Consider the following 21,831-nt stretch of genomic DNA (forward strand, 5'->3'; position numbering starts at 1 on the left):
AAATTTTCTGGTGAAACTTTTTACAGAATTTTTATACACATTCATATAGTTTCATCCATATCATCATTAGAGCACTTGTTTGTCATAAAGAAGTTTGATTACTTTAAAGGAGAAGATCAATCAACAGATTGATAGATTATTCCATTTGTCAAAAACTTCTAAAACTCTCATATTGTTGCTTTGTCATTGTTGTCCAGGATTGTTGGAAACAAGAGGTTCATTAAAAGGGAGGATTGTTCTCTTTTTGAACTTAGTAAAAATCCAAGAGCATTGTTCTTGGTGTGATTGTTAGTGTCTATATAAAAAGACTAGGAAGAGTCTTGTAAAAGTCCTAACAATAGTAAAATCTCTTTCATATTGAAAGGGGACTGGAGTACTCTCGATCTGTGAGGGGAACCAGGATATCTCTCCGTGTTCTTTACTTTCTGAACTTTACCTTTTCATTGCTTAACCTAAACAGAAAAGAAAGAACAAAGTTTTCATAAAATCGGAAAAAAAATTCAAAAGAACTTAATTCCCCCCCCCCCCCCCCCATCTTAGGCACATACTCAACTTACAGAAGTTAGAGTTGAATGATTAAAGATTTTCTCACCAAGGACTTGGTAGAAAATACTCTTGAGAATTGGTAGTAATTGATATTTGTTTATGCAATAGTGACTCAGAGTTGTTACAGGGACAAATTGTACACCTTCCCTGACATTGTTCCTCTTCCCTTGCAAACCCTTATTTTACAGTATTAATTTCCTTTACCTTTATTTTTATAATTTTGAATTTAAAAACCCCAACATTAGTTTTTGTTCAATTGAACGATGATTTGAACTCGATATTAACTTATAGTCCTTGAGATCGACATTCGGGAAATTTCCCCTTTATTACTATAAAGGGCAAAATAGTACACTTGTTATTTTTCCAATCAAGTTTTTGGCACCGTTGTCGGAGACTGCCAAAATGTAGAGTTTAATTTTAGTTCAATTAAAATTGTGTTGCTCTACGATAAAATTATTTTTCTGTCATTTATATAATTTCATTCACTAATCTATGTATGCGATGAGAGCCCTCAACTTAATTTCTTTTTGACGCAGAAATCGAGAGAACCCTTCACCGGAGACGCATAAACGCTATATTGAATTCCAAAGAAGAAGTTCCCTCTAATCATTTAGATTCATAAAAAGAAACTATGGTTGAAATTTCTCCATTTCCACCTTCTCCACCTCCGGAAAGATTCTTAGATGACTATGGAGGTGCAAATGCGTCGGGTGGTAGATTGACCATTGTCAACCAACCAGTGAATGTAACTAATTTTCAGCTGCATCCTAGCACAATCAATCAACTTGAACTAAAATCTTTCACCGGAAAGGTAAATAAGGATGCAAACAAACACTTGCAGAGATTCCTAACCATGAGTACTACTTTGAAAATTGATGGTCATACTGACGAAGCAAAGAAGTTACGAATGTTCCCGTTCGCTTTAGCTGAAGAGGCAGAAGAATGGTTATATTAGCTCCCAGCAAACAGTATTACATCATGGGAAGAGATGGAAACTGCATTCTTAAATGACTATTTTCCAGCATCGGTATTTCTGAGAAAAAGGTATGAAATCTTGAACTTCAAACATAAGGATGGTGAGTCTTTGGAGATGCCTATAAGAGATTCAAAAGGGACTTAGTAGCTTGCCCAACTCATAATATGGATCAGACTGAACAGATGCAGATGTTTGTTAACGGGATGAAAATAAAGACAAAATAGTTGATTGATACAGTAGTTGGTGGCTCAACAAATTTCTCAACAGCCATCGGTATTAAAAAGATTATTGAAGCGATAGCTGCTAATGAGCATCTGGAATTGTATGATAGGTGTACTAGTAAACCTGATAGAGTGATTGATCTGAAGTTGGAAACTAATAAAACCCGGTTGGAAGATACAGTAGCTGCTGAAGTGGAAAAGAAATTGAAAGCTATGGACATAGGTACCCAACAGGTAGCTCAAGTTCAACTTGCTCAGACCATCACTTGTGATATCTGTAATGGACCGCACCACACTGTGTATTGCTTCGCCACCCCTCAACAAATTGAAGAGATAAAATTTTTGAAGCAGAATAACCCCTACTCCAACACATATAATCCAGGTTGGAAGAATCATCCAAACTTCTCCTGGAAAGATCAGAGAGGGAATGTTTCACAACAGGGTCAAGGTCAATATCAGACTCAATATCAACAACAACAGCAGCAGCAGGCTCCAAAGAAAACAGACTGGGAGACTGTCATTGAAAACATGACCACTCACAATGTGCAATTCCAAGAAGAGACGAGAAACAATTATAAAAACACTACCACCTATATAAAAATCTTGAAGTTCAGTTGGGTCAGATAGCACAACAAATAGCAAACTCTCGAACACCAGGTTCCTTACCAAGTGAAACATTCCAAAATCCAAGAAATCATGAGAATGTTAATACTGTCACGACGAAAAGGGAGAGGGTCGCTAAAGATGAAAAAGTCATACCACCTGGCAAGCCAACTGAAGAGAAAAATAAAAAGGATACTAAACCAGTGATTAAGTTACCCTACCCTCAGAGAGTGAAAAATAAGGATCCAAGCGGGTCAGACTTTGAGAAATTCACGACAATGTTAAAAAAGATAGAGGGTCATATGTCTTTGTTTGAATCACTTAAGAGAATTCCCATGTACAAAAAATTCATGGAAGAGGTAATGGCCGAAAAGAAACCAACAGCAGAAGAACCGGTAGCCTTGAAGGAAAAGTGGAGTGCAAATTCACTGGAGCAGAAGATTCCAAACAAATAGAAGGATCCTGGAATGGTAACAATATCATGCACAATTAAAGAAAGAACTTTCAAAAAGGTACTAATTGACTTTATATCTAGTGTGAGTCTGATGCCATTATCAAACTATCACAAGTTGAGTATTGAAAATGTCAATGATACAAAGACAAATCTGAAGTTTGTAGATCACTCGAGAAAGGATGCATATGGTATAGCAGAAGACGTACTAGTGACAATAGAGGACTTGGATTTTCCTGTTGATTTTGTGATCCTAGACATACCTGAAGATGAAGAGACACCCATCATTTTGGGTCGACCTTTCATGCAGACAAGTCGATGCAATCTCGACATGGACTAGGGCACGTTAACCTTAAAAGTTTACGATAAAGAAATAACATTGAATGCTATTGAAGACCAGGAGCAAGAGGTAGAAAAAGAACATCACTATCAAGTAGGCTTAATCAAGACATAGGTGAGAAGGAAAAGTAATGCACCAACATCAAAAAAAGATACAAGAAGGCCTTCTCAAGTATCCCCACCTCCATTAGCAACTCCAACTCCTATTTCCAGTCCAAACGCACAAGGAAATAAGCAGAAGCCTTATCCTCAAGGACGAGGAACTTGCATGGTAAAGAATCTTTATCCACACGGATAATATGGTAAACCGTTGATCCATGCGACGTTGAACGAAACGCTTCGTGGGAGGCAACCCACTTGTTTTTATTTCTAATTATTATTTGTGTTTGTTTGTTATTTTAGGTTTGCACAGTGCCTTGCATAAAAGGGCGAAGGTACTCACATAAATACGGAAGTGGTATCGGAAGGAAGGACCATATCTGAGAATAAGAAAAAGGAAAATCTTTGATGAGCAACCAGCAGCCTGACACGGTCGCCCGTGTCAGGACCATGGAAAAACTCTAAAAATTGAGCATAACAGCAGCCTGACACGGCCGCCCATGTCAGCTGACACGACCCGTGTCAAGAGCACTAAAGATATGAGGAAATTGCACCTTGGTAGAAGCCTGACACGGCCGCCCGTGTCAGGAATACTGAAGACCACGCCCATAAGAGTTGAAGAGACAGGAGCCTAACACGACCCGTGTCAGGCCTGCGGATTTGATTTTTTTTTGAAATTTTTGGATTTTGTGTGGGCCCCACCCCTCATTAATACCCACTAACCATTCATTACACCCACTTTATCCTTCCCAAAATTTTGATTTCCTTAACTCTCCACTCATTATCTCTCACAAATCTCATATTCTCCACCTTCTCTCTCTCAAAAAACCCTCACCTTCCATTAAAACCACACCATAAAGCTTCCACCTTCACCACCACAACAAACCCAAATCACAAACTCCCTTCATGAATCCTTTTCCATTTTTTACCCTCATCCCAACCACGGTGTCTATTTTCTCTAATTCCTATTTCGAATTTCTCATCATTTTTGCAGGTACGAAAATATCCCCAAGAAGGATTGTGCAAGGGAAGCAACAAATGGCTGAGACCTCGAGGTCACGGAAAAGGAGCATCTGAAATCCGAACCCACACAATATTGTCTTCGACAATCTGGAGCAGGAGCAACGATACTCAGTTCATAGAAAGTGGAAGCTCACACCCATCAGATATATGTGTGAGCAAACCCTTCATGATTTAGGCCTAAAAATTGAAGTTGATAGGATGTTCCATGTGTTGGGTATGTTGGAATTCATGAGCCTCGAAGCGCCAACATATGAGCGCATCACGCTCGAGTTTTTGAGCACACTAGAATTCCAATTGGAGAAGCGGTGGATTAACACGGCGAGGTACTACTATGGTAATCTCCGATTCCGCCTTTTTAATAATTATCATGAGCTTTCTATTGAGGAGTTGGCAGATATTCTTCGACTCCCACTGTATGGATCGAGTGCGGTCCCTGATGGGTTTTCTCCAAAAGATTTCTGGACTGCCATTATTGGGAGGACTGATTACCCCTCAAAAGGTGCAAAAGCCTTTGGCATCCAGAACCCGTGCTTCCGCTATGCCCAAAAAGGTCTGGCGTACACTTTGTTTGGATGGGGTGATAGCACGGGCGTGAAAACTCAGCAGGAGTTGTTCTTCATGTACTGGATGACACAAAATCAGGCTATCAATATTGCTACCTTTACAGCTGATTACTTGGGGTGAGTTGGTCGGGCAGATTCCGGGGGTATTTCTGTTGGGGGAATGATTACCCAGATTACTGAACATTTCTGGTATCATGCGGTTTTGCTTGAAGACACCCCGGTGGCAGGTAAGACAAAAATAGATATGGCAGCTCTCATCCAGCAAGGTGTAATTTTGGTTGCACATGATTACTACTATGTTCTGATTCGTAAAATATTTATCATTTCACTTCCTAATCCTGACAGAGTAAGTATTACTGATTGTGCTAATTGATTGTATGTGAGTGTTGGCCCTAATACAGAGGAAGGTTACGATGCTGAAAATCTGGTTGTAGGTGAATAGGCTGCAGGTGAGCAAATGAATGAAGACGAGCAGCAGCAGGAGTCGTTTGTACCTCCACCCCAAGGGCCATTCCATCAGGGCACTGGGTCATCATCCATGAATCATGACCAGTGGACATAGGTACAAGCCGAGCTTGGTGACCTTAGAATCGAGCAATCAAGACAAGGCATCAAGCATGCTCGACAAGGGGCGGTGCTGGATGAGATGGACCTGATGATGTGACAGTTGATGTTGCATTTTCTGACCCAGCCTCCTCAGTAGGGCACTGTGAGTCATCCTCTTCCTATCTTGTTCTGAAACATTGAGGTCAATGTTTAGTTCAAGTATGGGGGATGTTTTATCATGCTTTTTGTTTTATGTTTTTGTTTTATTTTATTATTTCCCAATTTTTTTTTATTGTTTTACATTTGGTTTGTTTTTACTATTGGGTATCATTTGCTGCATGTATTTCAGGTTCTTGGTGTTATTATTGGATTAGGTGATGACCATTAGTGGTAGTGGATAAAATGATCACTCCACTTACTATTGCTTATTGTGAAAGATCTTCTTAAAAATTTGATACTGCTGAAGAAAAGATCGAACACAACTTCTCAAACTCGACTAACGTGGGTTCCCTGTGCATTCTAAGTTGAGTAAGAAGCCACACCATACTAGAAATACTGTGGATGCTGTCAAGATTTACCTAACATGGTGAGTGCATAAAAATCCAAACAAATTTGTCATCATGAGTGATATTCAGGTATGTCTTTATTACTCTGACTTTACGTAGGTTCTCCGTGAATATCACTGCATATATACACACACTGAGGCACATTGTTTAAATAATATCCCTAAGCCTTTCTAGCCATCCCTTTAATATTATCTCTTATTAACCCCGTTTGAGCATGTGCCCTTTGTTTGTTTATATAACCACATGAATGTAACCTTCGACCCAAACACTTCCTTACCCTGTTCAGAGTCAATGTTATGGCTTTAAGCTGTGTTAAATTCTAAGCTTGGGGTAACCCCATCAGTATCTGAAATTAAGGTGAGTGCGGAAAATTAGGAAAAACGACCATCGAAAAAAAATCTTCGATGATACGAGAAAAGCACTCACCGAATAAGAAACACTCAGTTGAAAAAAAAAAGAGAAAATCAAAGAAAAAAAAAGAACTGAGCAATACAAACTGAAAAAGAGTTGATATTGCATATTCTGAAATGTGAGTGTAAACACTTTAACCTGGAGAGACTTGGTGAAAGTCTGATATAAGTTGACAGGTGAAGCAGTACGTCAAGGTGGAAGTGCAGCGGAAAACTCATTAGGAAAAGCAGGGACTATGAAAGGGAGAATGAAGGCGTTGGCGAAAGATCTCAGTAGTATTGTGGTAAGAATTAAATTTTGGGAATTGACACACTTTGTCGTGTAAAACATTACTTGAGGACAAGCAATGAGCTAAGTTTGGGGTTGTAATCAGTTGTCATTTTCACTGTGTTTTCATTACTTATTCGAAAAGAAACCAAGGATTCTGGAAAAATTTATGCGTATTATGGTACCTTTTGAGTTAGTTTTCATTTCAGTAAGTTATTTAAGCATTTTATCAATTTTTAGTTTTATTTTGTGTTTTCAAGATTTTATGCTTTGGTTGTTTGTATTTATGCCCTCCAGGTCCACGTAGAAGATCCAACAGACTCAATGCGAGAAAGTGGAAAGTTCCAACATTTGAGGAAAGAAGATTTCTCAACACAGGGTGTCTGACATGGTCACCCGTGTCACCTGACACGAGTTGTGTCAGGAGGAAGACAAAGCAAAAATAAAATATGTTCAAGACAATGGCCTGACATGGCCACCCGTGTCAACTGACACGGCCCGTGTCAGGTCACTTGGGGCGTGTCAGGAGAGAATTGGCAAGGCAGAGAGCTGACACGGGCCGTGTCAGCCCAGGCGCAAAATCTTCCAATTTTTGGGCTTTTTACCTGGGCTTGAGCTGCAAGGACGATTTGGGGATTTCCAACCTTTGTCAAGGGATTTTTCACTATTTTAGGAGACTTTCTACAAGAGAAGAGGACACTTTGGAACAAGGAGAGCATAGAGAATTGTCAAACAATCGAGAATTACAGAGATCAAGGAATTCAGAGAGCGGAAGATTTTCATGAGCGGAAGCAATTGAAAATCCAAGTCATCCAATTACTTTTAATGTGTATTTTTTTAGCTTGAATCTGTTTTGAACAATGTGAGTAGTTAAACCCCCTAATGCTAGGGGGTGTCCCTGATTTGGATCTTTAATGACTTTGAGTTTACGATTGCATTGATAATATTATTTTTATGGTAATCTTTTGATGTGTTTAATGCTCTCTCTTTCGAACCAATCGAGATTGTTGTATGGTTATCAATTAGGCTGGACCCCCATTGGTAATGTTTTCATAAGATTACTCTGTAATAGATATCACCTAGGACTAGGGATACCATGTAAGAATCAGAGCATTCTTGATATAATAAGGCTTAATTTGACCGATAATTTCCTATGGACATAGAAATTAGGGTTGAATGATTAAAAAATTTCTCACCAAGGACTTGGGAGAAAATACCCTTGAGAACTAGTAGTAATTGATATTTGTTGATGCAATAGTGACTCAAAGTTGTTACAGGGACAAATTATACACCTTCCCTGGCATTGTTCCTCTTTCCTTGCAAATCCTTATTTTACACTATTAATTTCCTTTACCTTTATTTTTATAATTTTGAATTAAAAAACCCCAACATTAATTTTTGTTTAATTGAACGATGATTTGAACTCAATATTAACTTGCAGTCCTTGAGATCGACATTCAGGAACTTTCCCATTTATTACTACAAAATGCAAAATTGTACATTTGTTATTTTTCCGATCAACAAGGCGGTAGATAACTTCACACCCCTGAACACACGTCGTGAACAAATCTGGCGCGAGGTTCTTCACGTGCACATCATCCCTACATCGCCCACTCCGAAGGCGGATGTGATGAGTCATAAAACAGGAAGATAATGAAAGTTCCATAGACTTAAGGGACACCACACTGAATATTGTTACCAACTCAATAAAGAAATTGAAATATTAATCCAGGAGGGACACCTCAAGAAAAATGTAAAGGGTGACTCTTCGTAAGGGTCGTACAAGTCTAACTCGTAAGGGTGAGATGACGTTAGAAGTCCAAGGCCCTAACAAAGAAAAAGAAGCATCTCAAGGCGAGGGAAGTAAAGTTGTGCACCACACGCTTAAGAGCAAGAGGATTAGTTGGGGGTGAGAGACTAGTTATGCTCATAAAAGGTACGCTGACTAAATCTGGAATATAGAAGACATCCTCGATATCAAAGGAAAAGGTGATGCCACGCGCTAGAAGCCATAATCACCTTCTCTGAGAAAGATTCAACTGGAATCCACCTTCACAATGATGACCCTCATGGTTATTATCGTCAAATGCGATAAATGAGAGATTAAAAGGGTCCTCGTAGACTAAAGAAGTTACACATACATTATGTACTAGGAGGCATTTGAAAGACTTCACCTCAACCTAGATGACTTAAAACCCTTCAAAAGTTTGTTGTTTGGATTCTCTGAAGAGAAGGTATAAGTAAAATGATACATCACGCTGAATACCACATTTAGAGAGCAGGACCAAGCCAAAGAAATAAAGGTTAGGTATTTGGTTATTGACGCCCCCTCTTATTACAACATAATTATAGGGCGACCAACTTTTAACTAGTTGGGCGCCACCTTGTCCATTTTATATTTATGCATGAAGTACCCATTCTCCATTGGGTGAGTGAGAGTTATCCAAGGAGATCAGGAGATTTCCAGAAAATGTGATGTGGAGAGCCTCAAACTGAAAATGGTCCGCACTATGGGTGTAAAAGATAAGAAAGTGAGCTCGAGGATAAAGCCGTCGGGAGGAACATACAAAGGCGAGGAGGCTCCCCCTCTAACTACTGAAGATATCAAAGATTGAAGGCCATGAAGGAATTCCCTTTGGAGCCAACCTTGTTGTTGTCGTCTATTAGTTTTTCTTTGCCATTTTTTTAGCTATGTGTCATTGATTTTTATAGGCGAGTATTACATCTCTACCAATTGTAAGAACAAGTTATCTCAGGGGTGAACTCTTTTCCATATGCGCTTTTCATAGGGCGATGGTTTTTAATTAGGCACATCATTTTATTATCTTAGAGAATTCATGTTTGTTGGATATTCCTTTCTTTGTAGAAAACCTAAAATCTCGAGAGATGATTTCTCTATGAGGCGATCAAGATGTTGGACCCCTAAGTGGGGTTCTTTCCACCCATAGAAGTGACAAAAACGCTAGATCCATATATGAGATCCTTGCCACCCATAGTGGCAATAAGAATGTTGGATCCCTAAGTGAGATCCTTGTCGTCCATAATGGCAACAAGAATGTTGGATCTCTAAGTGGAATCCTTGTCGCCCATAATGGAAATAAGAATGTTAGATCCCTATGTGAGATCCTTATTTCCTGTAGTTGCAATAAGAATGTTGGATCACTAAGTGGGATCCTTTCCGTCCATAGCGACAATAAGTTGGATCTCTAAATGGGATCCTTGCCGCCCGTAGCGACAATAAGTTGGATCTCTAAATAAGATCCTTGCCGCACATAATGGTGATAAGAATTTTAGATCTTCAAGTGGGATCCTTGCCATCCATAGAGGCGGTCAGAATGTTGGATCCCTAACTAGGATCCTTGCAGCCCATAGAGGCGATTAAAACGCTAGATCCCTATGTCAGATCCTTGCCACCTACAATGACAATAAGAATGTTGGATCCCTAAGTGGGATCCTTTCTTCCTATAGATGGATCAAATGTTGAACCCTTAAGTGGGATCCTTTCCTCCCATAGAGGCAATTAAAAGGTCGGATCCTTGCCATATCTTGGGGTGGAAAAAACATTGGGTCCCCTTGCAATTCTTAAAGGAAATCAAATTACTACAAGGAGAGTGATGATAATAGACACCCTCAACAAAGGGACAAAGGATAAATCTTACAGAAATAACTACAAATGATAATAACAATAAAGGCAATTACCATAAAAGGCGCCCTTAAGGGGCGCCACTGTTCGTACAATTACAAAAAGATGAAAGGGAAAAGAAGTCATACCCCAAAATTTTCTCTACCTATTTTCATTTTATCTGGCTCTTGGATTTTGATTCATGTGCATACATTTACCCCGATCATTCACTTTTAGGATCATTCACATGTACTTGCATCTACATGTGATATTATTGGTTCAAAGGATTCTTATTGTTTGTATTTCCATTGGGTGTCCTAACACTTGGATATGGATAAGTTGATCAGAGGATTTATTGGTTACTTATGGAATAAGATATCCCAGAGGTTGCTATGGAGTAGGGTTTCTTGTTGTGTGCACTTACGGAACAAGCATTTGGATTATTGCTTGGAAAAGGGGCTATTGTGTGACAGTTGACCGGTTGGTCAAATTCAATTTTTGGAGATTGACTTGTGACTTAATTCATCTGGGATTTCTTATTCAAGATGGATAACGATACATTTAGGTACATCTTTGGAAAAGAAAAGAAGGAGAAATGGAATACATTCATACAAAGGTTGACTTTTAGTCAACAAAGTCAACCATGGAATGTTGAGTTTTTGTTGACCAAGTCATATTAATTTTTTCATGATTTATTTAATTGGAATATATTAAGATTTCAATTGGATGTTGGATATTTATGTTCAAAGCATTCAAAAGGATTTCAAATTCAAATTTGAATAATGGAGGAAATTTTTTCATTACTTAAGGATCAAGTTATCCATACAAGGCAACCTATACAAAGATAAAGTACATTCAAGTGTACAAAAACACACTACAAAAATTCAAAAATGAAGGTTACATGCAAACAAAAATTAAGTTTGACCAACAATTGACTTTTGGTCAAACAGTTGACCAAAGTCAGACTTCTCCATAAACCTATATTTCTTCATTTCCATGTCCATATTCCTTTTCAACTTTGCCAAATCTCCCATGACCTTGTCCATGCCATGACCAAGACAAAATTCATGACCAAGCTTACATTGCCATGACTTCATGCATCAACCCCCATGGATACAATGCCTATGTATGATAAACCTTATGTCCAACCCACCAAATTTATACCTGCTACATCAACTGCTCAACCTGCATAGTTAAGATGCAATCCATCATCATCATAGTGCCAAAAAGGCATGCTCATGAGATGAAATTTAGACCAATGCAATATATCATTATGGGATTAGGTTCATAACAACCTAGCGTGCATCAATTTTTCAGCCAATTCACTATCCAAACACACACAAGGAAAGCCAAGGATATATCAAGTCCAAAACAAAGTAATGCAATATACATGCTCAAGACAGTTGACATCCAATTTCAGTTCATATGCACATACATTACCATACACACATCAATCCATGTTCGTACAAACCAAGCATTCACATTGCATCAATACAAAAAGACAACTTAAACATACACAACCTAACCATCAAAGCAAGATGTTATGTACATAGATTTATCATACACATCAACATAAAGTAGTGACACAAGTTGCATTCTCATGACATTTGCAGATACATAACTCAAAAACAATTCAAATTCATAACACATACATGTTATGGCACCTCATTCAAACACGTCAGCATGTGTACAAACAAAGACCTAACCAAGCATACAGGCATATCTCAAATACCATAACTCCATATATCCAAAAATTTCATTCAAAACCATCCATGCTCATGCTAAATGATCCAAACTTATGCATCCAGCCTACAAACATCTACCATGTTATGTCAACGTGATTCAATCATAGCTCACAACAAAATTTAGTATGCATACCATAACTCAAAAGTAATGTATCATTAAAACTTGCAACATATAAATAGGTTCGTACAATTACAGTTAACATACATCGCCATACTAGGCATACATGACCATTCAAACTATTGTATAACCATCAAAATTCAGTCACTAACAAGATCATCAACACTAGTTACTAGCATGATAAATCAACTTAACTAACATGTAACACGCTAGTAACTAAAATTAAATTGACTCTAATTGACTGACTAAGTCAGTTACAAACCCTAAAACTAACCCTGTAACCAATTTACAATCAACTAACTTACACTTCAAGTTAGTTACAAACCAACTCAACCTAACTCGACAATTGTCTAACTAACACTACGCCAAAAATGACTTTTAACAGCGCATCTTAGACAGCGCTTTTAAAAGAAAGCGCTGTCTAAGGTTAAAATTAAAATAAAACACGGAAAATGTTCCAAAAAAATAATGAAAGCGCTGTCTAAGGGGGGGTCTTAGACAGCGCTTTCTAAAAGCGCCGTCTAAGACCCCCCCTTAGACAGCGCTTTTAGAAAGCGCTTTTAAATATAGACCTTAGTCAGCGCTTTTGATAAAGCGCTGTCTAAAGTCTTTAAATTAAAAAAAAATTAAAACCAAAAGCGCTGTCTAAGGGGGGGTTTAGAAAGCGCTTTTGGAAAGCGCTGTCTAAGGCATACCTTAGAAAGCGCTTTCCATAAAAGCGCTGTCTAAGGTCTAATTAAAATAAAATTTCAGACTCCATTTCAATTTTCGTTCTCTGTTCTTTTGTTTTCCCTCCTGCGAACGTTGAAACCCTATCAGCGAAAACCATAACAGCGAACACGAATACACTTCCATTTTTCGGTTTCAATCATTGAACGTGTTTGAAGAATCGTACGTGTCTCGACATTTGGGTGTTGACTTCGTTTTTCGTTTCTACTGTTCTTCATTTCTTGCGGTATGTTCTTCAATATTTCTTCATTTCTTCGTTTCTACTGTATAATCTTGTTGAGAATGTTGAGAATGTTTATAATCTTGTTGAGAATGTTTATAATCTTGCGGTAGTTTACTAATGTTGAGAATGTGCATATCAAGGTTCGAGATGAGTTCGTCACCAACGGTGGTGGTCCTGGAGATGAAGTTCTCAGAGAGCTTCAAGCCGTAAAATTTCATCATTTCTTTATCTTCTTTCTTTTAATTAATTAGTTAATTAATTAATTAATTAATTAATTATTTGATTAACTAACATGGTTTTTGATGTATGAATCTGATTTGATTTAGTTTAGAGGAGATTTTGTTTTTTTTGTTGGGTGATTGATTTTAGGGTTTTGGATCTGATGAATTGTTTTGTGTTTGGGTTTAGGGATTAAGTTGTTTGTTTTTATGGTTTTGATTATTTGTTTAGATTTGGGAAACGAAGATGATTCAAGCTGGTGCCGTGCTTGGTCCTATTGAGAGGTCTACTGGTGCTAATAGACCGACTCCTGGTGGTCCCATTACTCCGGTTCATGATCTGAATGTGCCGTATGAGGGAACTGAGGAGTATGAAACTCCTACTGCTGAAATACTTTTCCCCCCTGTGAGTTTCACAACTACGGTCATAGTTGAATGTGTTTTATTTTTAGTGAATTGTGAATTCAAGTTATTGGATTGTTGATGTGGGCTTTTCACGGATGTACAGACGCCATTGCAAACTCCAATTCAAACCCCTTTACCGGGAGCTGGGGAGACCCCAAATTATAACATTCCTACTGGACCAAGTGACTACTCTTCTTCTGGAAATGAAACCGGTGGAAATGCTGATGTTAAAGGTGGAAGACCAAGTCCATTCATGGTAAAGTTTACTTTCTATTGTTTGATTTGTCGAAAAATTTCACATGCCAAATTAGATGTTTTCCATAAGCCTGGAACCTCTCATGCATGCATCCCAAAAATGAGTGTGACACGAGTAAAAAGGTCAGGAAAAAGGGAGGGGGTCATTTGGAGAGTAAATAATTGAGAGTTAGAGAGAAATGATAGTGTTATAGAGGGATTTTGTGGGAGATGATCCAAATCTGTTTTCCATTGTATTAGTTTCTCAACTCTCATTCTCAATTTGTGCAGTTGATTTAATCTCTGGCTATTGTACGTTTACTGAAATCTTTTGTTTAGATCATGTTCTTCTTTTTAAAGTGGACATTGATATTGTACTTATGATTCTTCACAGCAACCTCCTTCTCCTTGGATGAATCAGAGGCCTCCACTTGATGTCAATGTTGGTAAGTTTCGTTCAAGTTCAGGTTATCATCGTTTAATAAAACAGATTTGTAGTAACGTTGGATTGCATTGCACACTGTAGCTTATGTGGAAGGACGGGAAGAGGCAGAGAGAGGAGCTTCTAATCAGCCTATGACACAAGTAAGCAAGTCATTTACGGCTTTACAGAAGACTTATTGTTCACTTCTATTAAAGATGTGATGAGACCTTATGGTTAAGCTGTTTTATGAAGCTAGCAAGTTTTGCTCCTTTCATGTTCCAACACATTTAATGGGGTATTTTTGTCTAGAAAGTCAAGTCTGGATGAATATATTTAGGAGACAAAAACAGTAGACTAAACCATTAAGAAGGATTTAGATTTGAATGCTGTTGTTATTCATGATTTTCAGTAAAACAGTATTGCATGATTTGGTTTACATAGACAACTTCACCTTCTGAAGGAGGAAGGCTTATTGCTTTTGAGTCTGAACTTAAAGTCATGACATTTGGATATTAATAGATGTCTGAAAAAAATTCTAGGATTTCTTCACAGTGCCTGGTGGAAAGCGTAAACGCAATAATATGCCTCCACCATATGATGTTGGAGGGTATATACCTCAGCAAGATGGAGCTGGTGATGCTGGATCCGGCGATTTTGAAATTGAGGTGTGGTCTTTATCCCACTGTTTGTCAGCATCAATCTTTTATAATAATTTATATTTATATATGCTAGGCACTTGCATTTCACTTGTAAGTTGTAGGTAGTTCTATAATAGTGTTAACAGTCAAGTAAGTTTATCATTTATACAATCAGTGTTTGTCTTCTTCCTTGAGTTTTGGTTTATAAAGCAAGGGATTTCATATCACTCTGTTAGATTTAGCATTTCCCCAGTCCTTTTATGGGGCAGGGATGAGACAAGATGGGATGTGAAGGATGATGGAGGCAGTTGTTGTCATCTCTACAAATTTTTGTATACCTTAGACAGCGCTTTTGTAAAAAGCGCTGTCTAAGGGGGGGATTAGAAAGCGCTTTAGGCAAAAGCGCTGTCTAAGGGGGGGCTTAGACAGCGCTTTTTGAAAAGCGCTGTCTAAGGTATACCTAAAAAAATTAAAATAGGAGGGTCTTAGAAAGCGCTTTTGGCCAAAGCGCTGTCTAAGGGGGTGGGGCTTAGACAGCGCTTTTCAAAAGCGTTGTCTAAGGTATACCTAAAAAATTTAAAATAAGAGGGTCTTATAAAGCGCTTTTGGCCAAAGCGCTGTCTAAGGGCGGGGGCTTAGACAGCGCTTTTAAGATTTAAAAAAGCGCTGTCTAAACCTTTAGCAGCGGAGGTTTAGACAGCGCTTTAAAGCGCTGTCTAAGGCTAAAAAAAGCGCTGTCTAAGGTCTTGTTTGTTGTAGTGTAACCTCCATTAGTTACAAAAAGCTATTAACTAAATTTAACAAACTAACTAATAAGCTCCCTAGCTGGTTACAACTAACACTGCCATGTGTGCAACTTAATTACTAAACTACCCCTGATTTCAAATTTCCCTCTAAACCATTTGATAATGTGAAACCATACCATTTATTTTACTCGATTCGCATGCATTTTAGTATGATTTTGTGTATGTTTTATAGTATTATGCCGGTGTTAGTTCCATGTTTCAGGTATTTGTTGATGCAAAACTCATGTGTGAGAAAGAAGTTAAGAAAAGAGAAGAAACAAAGAAAAAATGTTGAAAATACAAGTTCTGGGCTTGTGGCGTTCGCCATGGGCCTGTGGCGTTCACCATGCCCCTTGCCACGTCACTTCAGAGTTTAAGTACCATGGTGTTTGCCATGGCCCTGTGGCGTTCGCCACGGACATGCAGTGCTATTTTTCAGCAACTGCACAGAACATGGTCAAAAACCCTCCCTATTTCCTCTCCACCACTTCCACACGATATTAGGGAAGTTCAACCCTACTTCACCAATATAAAAAGGCTGAATCAGAAGAAAAATCCATCCAAGTTTTCATAGTGTAATTTGATTTTTAGTTTTAAGCAGAAACACTCTAAAAAGTGATAGTTCTTCCACATCAGGAGGCTATTGCACCTTTGTTTTACGTTTACAAGTTGCTTGGATCAAGCGTGCCGACATCGGTATGTAAGGATCGTCGTTCCGACAGGATTCAGTAATAATTAATGATAATTTTTATGAGTTATTTTTCTGGCTCTGGTTTCCAATTCTAATTTAAAAAGGTTTTTGCACGAGAGTTAAAAGTCAATAAGGTTATAAATCAACAGAGTGAGAGTGTAAGATTTTAATTGGATAGTGCTTTCTAGGCATTAATCCTAAACATAAAGAGAGCGCTTTAGGATTAATTAGGATTTATCAATTTCCAAAAATTACTTTTAATTTAGGTGGGTGAGCGAGAGCAAAACATTTTGGTTTAAGAGTATAGCCCGGGCCAAGAACACGAGAGTGTGAGGCAAAGTCTTTTAATTTGATATTTTCTACTGAAAAGTGATTTACCTTATTTTAATGTTAATTGTTTACTGAATCCTCGAAGAATGATATAATTTACATACTGATGCCTCTTTATTGAATATTTTAATTATATTATTATTTCCGATTAAATTTTATTTCCCCGTCTCTCTTAATCAATCTAAGAAAAACAAAGCAATCATTAGCCTTAGCTTTACATAGTAACTTTAGATAACGATAATTTGATTTTTGGTCATTTGGGTTTGATATCTTTTTAAAACTATGCGATACGACTGTGCACTTACAATTAGCCATTTTAATAGACATACCAAGTCACGCGATCAAGTTTTTGGCGCCATTTCGATAGCCATTCTAACTAACTTTTTTCTAAACTCAAACAAACACACTTTCATTCCATTTTTACACTGATTTCAGTTAAAAACAAACATGATTATCTCACATTTCTTCACTCCAACTAACACACAAACCTAACTAATTCAACAACGGTCTTCCACCCTTGGTAAACCCAAGCCTAGGATCACCATCTAAAGACCACAAACCAATCTGTCCTAACTGTTTGTAATTGTCATTCCCTCCTAAATTTTTATCACTTTCATCTATATAAGCCTTAATCCATAACTTCAATAACAAGCTTCAACTATCTACTAAAACTCTGGCCAATCCTCATCCCCAACCTCCAAAAAATCACTTTAAATCTAAATCCAAATCCACCATTGATCAGGGTTTCACATCGAAGCTCTGAATCAATTGAGTTGAGCCTCCATCAACCTACAACCTTAACTCAATTACATATCATCACAATCTCTGCAAATTCAACCTAATTCATCATTCTAACCCCTATTCTACTATGTTTTACGAAAACAACAACCTACAATCACAGGCTAATTCCTAAATTCAGAAGTTTCTTACTAAGTGTTTGAGCATTGAAAGTATGTTGCTTGTGTGTTTGAGCGTAGAAGTCTCTTACTTTGTGTTTGAGCATTGAAATTCTCTTGCTTGTGTGCTTGAGCAAATTGTAATCTTATGTGATTACAGTGAAAATCTCTTGTAAGTACAAGGGGACTGGATTACTCTCAAGTTGTGAGAGGAACTAGACTAACTTTGTGTATCTCTCTTATTTCTTGCATAATTTATCTATTGCATACCTCTGATTGATTCAGATTTTATACCTTGTCTTTAGAATCTGACCAAGAGTTTAAAAGAGAAAGAAAATGTCAACACAATTCAACTCCCTTGTGTTTTTCTCACATTCCAAATGGATTAGGATTTAAAAAGGTAGAAATCATGGTAAATGCATATATCAAAAGAAAAAGAATTGTCTAGTTTACAAATGCACACACTATAAAAGAGTTAGCCATTTAGATCCTTTTTATTTTGATAAATTGAAAATATTTAAAGGTAACAATCTTAGATCTTCTAGAACTAATGCACCTGGGTCCAAAAAGTTGTGGGCACCAAATGTGAAACCTTAGTGTTTTGCAGGAATGCTTTGCAACTCAAAGTTCTAATCGATTATCAATGGAGTTGTGCAAAGCAAGAGTATACTTCTAAGTATATAATTTTTATAAAGCCTGTGATCCAAGGATGAACGATGATGGGAAAAATCAATCACAGTGATCAAAGAAAACATTTTGTGGTTTATGATTCTTAGTGATCAGTTAAGTGAATAAGTCTATAATGGACGGATTCACCTCATTTTTTACCAAATCTCGCATCCAATGATGCCTAGAGATGGACACACCATAATATGATAGGTGTTTCCCTTTAAGGAAAATGTTTATCTAGAATTCTTGATAAAAGAGGTATAAACTATTTAAGGGTAAATTAATCGGACAAATCTGATTAATCCTTAAAAACAGTGAATTTAATTTTGCTCATCTTAATAAAATATTTTTTCACTAACTAAAAAGATTAACGTCTAAGTCTTTTTTTTAAAAGAGGTGCAAACAAGCTTAACATGGGTGAAAAAAGGCAACCAAACATAAAACAAGGCCTTAGATGCACTAAGGAGGTTGAATAACGAAAGCTCAATCGGTTGGTATTGTGGCAATTGGTTGCAGAAGCTTGGTGCACATATTTTAAGATCATATCCAAGCTAAACTTACCCTCTAAGCAAAAAAAAATCACAACATTGATGATGAACGTGTAAAATCCTGAGAGATTTGATTCACCAATCGATTGGAGCCTATAATTCTATTCAGGCCGAGACATGTGTTGGACCATATGACTCAGATAACATGTACAACTTGTTTATGATAGATGACAAATTCTAGGGGAAGATGTTAGACACAATGTCTGGGACATTATATACCAGAAAAAACCAGTTTGCAAGCAAGATGAAAAATGCAGAAAGCAAATAAATAACACAATAGAATTGTTAATTCAGTTATGTGAAACCACACCTACGTATGGGGTCACGCTACCCAAGAAATGAAATTTATTATCTTGAATTAGTACAATTAGTCTTATAGGAACATCAACCCCATGATGTTCAATGTCTCTTCCTAATCCTAGTGACTTTCTATTTAGGTCTTCCCATAAATATGAGAATCCTTCTCACTTTCTTTTAATCACTAATACCAAGTGACAAACTTAATAAATAATTTATCTCAATCACTTATCCTAAATGACCAACCCAATAAATAAAATATTAATGTTGAATTACAACTCAACTTAAAAAACTAAACTACATGCTTTATGATATGAATCAAAGCGCTAGAGTGGTGCACAAACAACAATAAAAACAAAGACTCAAAGTATAAACACTAACACATGAATCTTCTATACATGCATACCCTTTCAAGAGAGGTTTGAATCTTCTTAAACAACAGATTCTTCTGAGATTTTTCCAATGAACAAAAGCACTTTTGATCTCGTCTAGAAATATAGGAGATTCTGTTTTGAGTTTTCCACAAAATTCGCCAAAAGACATGATTTGTTTTTTTATTCAAATTCAAATTTAAATATCCATTTAAATTGATTTGATTGCGTCCAATCCAATCAAACAAATCCACATAAATGTATTACTAAAAGATAACAACAAATCTGATTGAGATCCAATCAGAAAATCACGCTTCAAATAGCTACAACATTGGCCTACTGACAAGGGCCGAATGTTGCACACATGATGAAATATCAGGTCTCACATATTTCCTCGTGACAAAATTCTAAATCTTGAACAATACAAATAAAATCTTTACTTGATATAAATCACTATTCAAACTTCTTAAATAAAAGATTCAGAATAAAACTCTTGCTGAAAATTGAATCACATTTCTAAATCTTGGATTGAAGATCTTCTCATAAAATGCAAATTCATATCTTGTAATTAAAATAAATCTCATTAAATATCTTCATGGAATATTAAATCTTCACTACAATCTTAGATAAAACTGAACCAAATTTATCTTTAAAACATATTCAATTAAATATTTGCTTCAATACAAATTCAATCAAATCTTCCAACTCCAAATCTTTTTAATTAATCCATATCTAATTAAATTTTCTTCAAACTTATGGATTAATAAAATCTTTTTAGCAAATCATACTGAATAATGTTTGCTAAAAGATACGATACAACAACAAATCTTTCAGGAATCAAACACCAACGCGCACAGTGCAGACTGAGACTAGATTATGGAACATCTTGTTCCACATGTTGCCTCTACACAAAATACACCATGTACATATGTTGTTTGACCTAATGCAGCCAATAAAAATGAACAACAATCTTCCCCTTTAACAAAGTTTCGCTAAAACAACCTAGAAGACGTGATCTTCAAGAAGTAGCACAAGTAGCACACCATATTAGAATATGTCATATCAGAGGATACATAACGAACAATGATAACATAAGAAGTCCCTTGAAGAGATGACCTTTAATGGCATCAAATGCTCCAAAAATCACCTGCTCTAATTCGTGCTTCAATCTCCAATTATTGATAACCCTTGTGAAAGTGCAAAAAATCTCCTTTTAAAGGCGTCAGAATGGATCAAAACACGTCGGAAAAAGGCTTTGAAATGAAAGCATCACGTGCGTGATAACCTGCATCGCACGCGCGATGCAGCTTTTAATACCCTTTCGCATGCGCGATGGTGGATGCGATTATTTCTGAAGCCTCACTCTTTTTTACTCCCTTTTCACTCAAATTTTCACTAATTTCATAATTTATATACTTAACTATTTTCCCCCTCATTCTTTGGTCATTCTTCCTCATATTTGTTCCACTTTCACTTATTTGGCTCCAATTCTTCAACTATACATATATGCATTGAAGAATTGTCATCACAACCTCAAATTTGAATCATTGTTTGTCCTTATAAAATTTTTTATTTTAGTAGATAATTATTTGAATTCATGTTTGTATTCATTTTTGTGTGTATTTATCCTATCTATTATGAGTATTTTTTTCCGGATACCACTAACGGAAATAATTGGTTTACAAGTGAATGTTGGCTATTGTGTGAATGCTGAAAAAGCCAAAATATCATGCGACGTTTAGCAGGGTATTTTGTGCAATTAGGTGAACATACGCTAACAAATGTAGTGATGTTCATGCTCTAATTTGTTTATGTTTTCAAGACCTATGCCCATTAAAATTAGGTAAATTATTTGTCTACTTCTCAATCTTCTTACAAACTCGTTGAATTTTAAAAATTACTCTTCAGATTTTAAATCCACAACGTATTAAGTGTTTGGACACTATATAACCCACAAACCCTTTTCATTTACTTTCACTTTTTTCATGCTAGTTTATTTTAGATTCTAGAAATCGAATGACTTTAAAATCCAGAACGTATTTGTGTAACAAAGAAAACATGCAACCAAGTGAACCAACCAACTAGCAGGGGGGCCACAACTGCTACAAACTAAACTATCAAAACTATCAGCAAGCAAATTATAAGACTGAAAAGACAAACTCTAGCCTTTTAATTGTTAACTCTAATTAGAGCTCATTGGTAGGAAACAGAAAACTTGAACACAACCATAGCTCGGAGCCTCAGACAACTTCAAAGCAAAAAACCACATTATAATGC

The 21,831-nt window shown here is 36.8% G+C and overlaps 1 protein-coding gene across 1 annotated transcript; it reads left to right on the forward strand.

Moving 5' to 3' along the window:
- Nucleotides 1-5,065: 5,065 nt before the first annotated feature.
- LOC127079027 (uncharacterized) lies at nt 5,066-15,108 on the forward strand. The gene is made up of 7 exons (XM_051019443.1): nt 5,066-5,167; nt 13,159-13,254; nt 13,499-13,672; nt 13,775-13,927; nt 14,300-14,351; nt 14,432-14,490; nt 14,869-15,108. The coding sequence occupies exons 1-7, from the start codon at nt 5,066-5,068 to the stop codon at nt 15,091-15,093; spliced, it is 861 nt and encodes a 286-aa protein (XP_050875400.1). The 3' UTR covers nt 15,094-15,108.
- Nucleotides 15,109-21,831: the final 6,723 nt, after the last annotated feature.

Source organism: Lathyrus oleraceus, chromosome 5 (assembly GCF_024323335.1).
Source record: "Lathyrus oleraceus cultivar Zhongwan6 chromosome 5, CAAS_Psat_ZW6_1.0, whole genome shotgun sequence".
Lineage (NCBI taxonomy): Eukaryota > Viridiplantae > Streptophyta > Magnoliopsida > Fabales > Fabaceae > Lathyrus > Lathyrus oleraceus.

What these genes read in the sequence shown, in the direction of transcription:
- LOC127079027 (XM_051019443.1), top strand. Translation starts at nt 5,066, where the DNA reads ATGGCAGCTCTCATCCAGCAAGGTGTAATTTTGGTTGCACATGATTAC. An exon ending in CTGAAATACTTTTCCCCCCT is followed by an intron (nt 13,673 to 13,774) that starts GTGAGTTTCACA and finishes ACGGATGTACAG; the next exon opens with ACGCCATTGCAAACTCCAAT. An exon ending in CTAATCAGCCTATGACACAA is followed by an intron (nt 14,491 to 14,868) that starts GTAAGCAAGTCA and finishes AAAAAATTCTAG; the next exon opens with GATTTCTTCACAGTGCCTGG.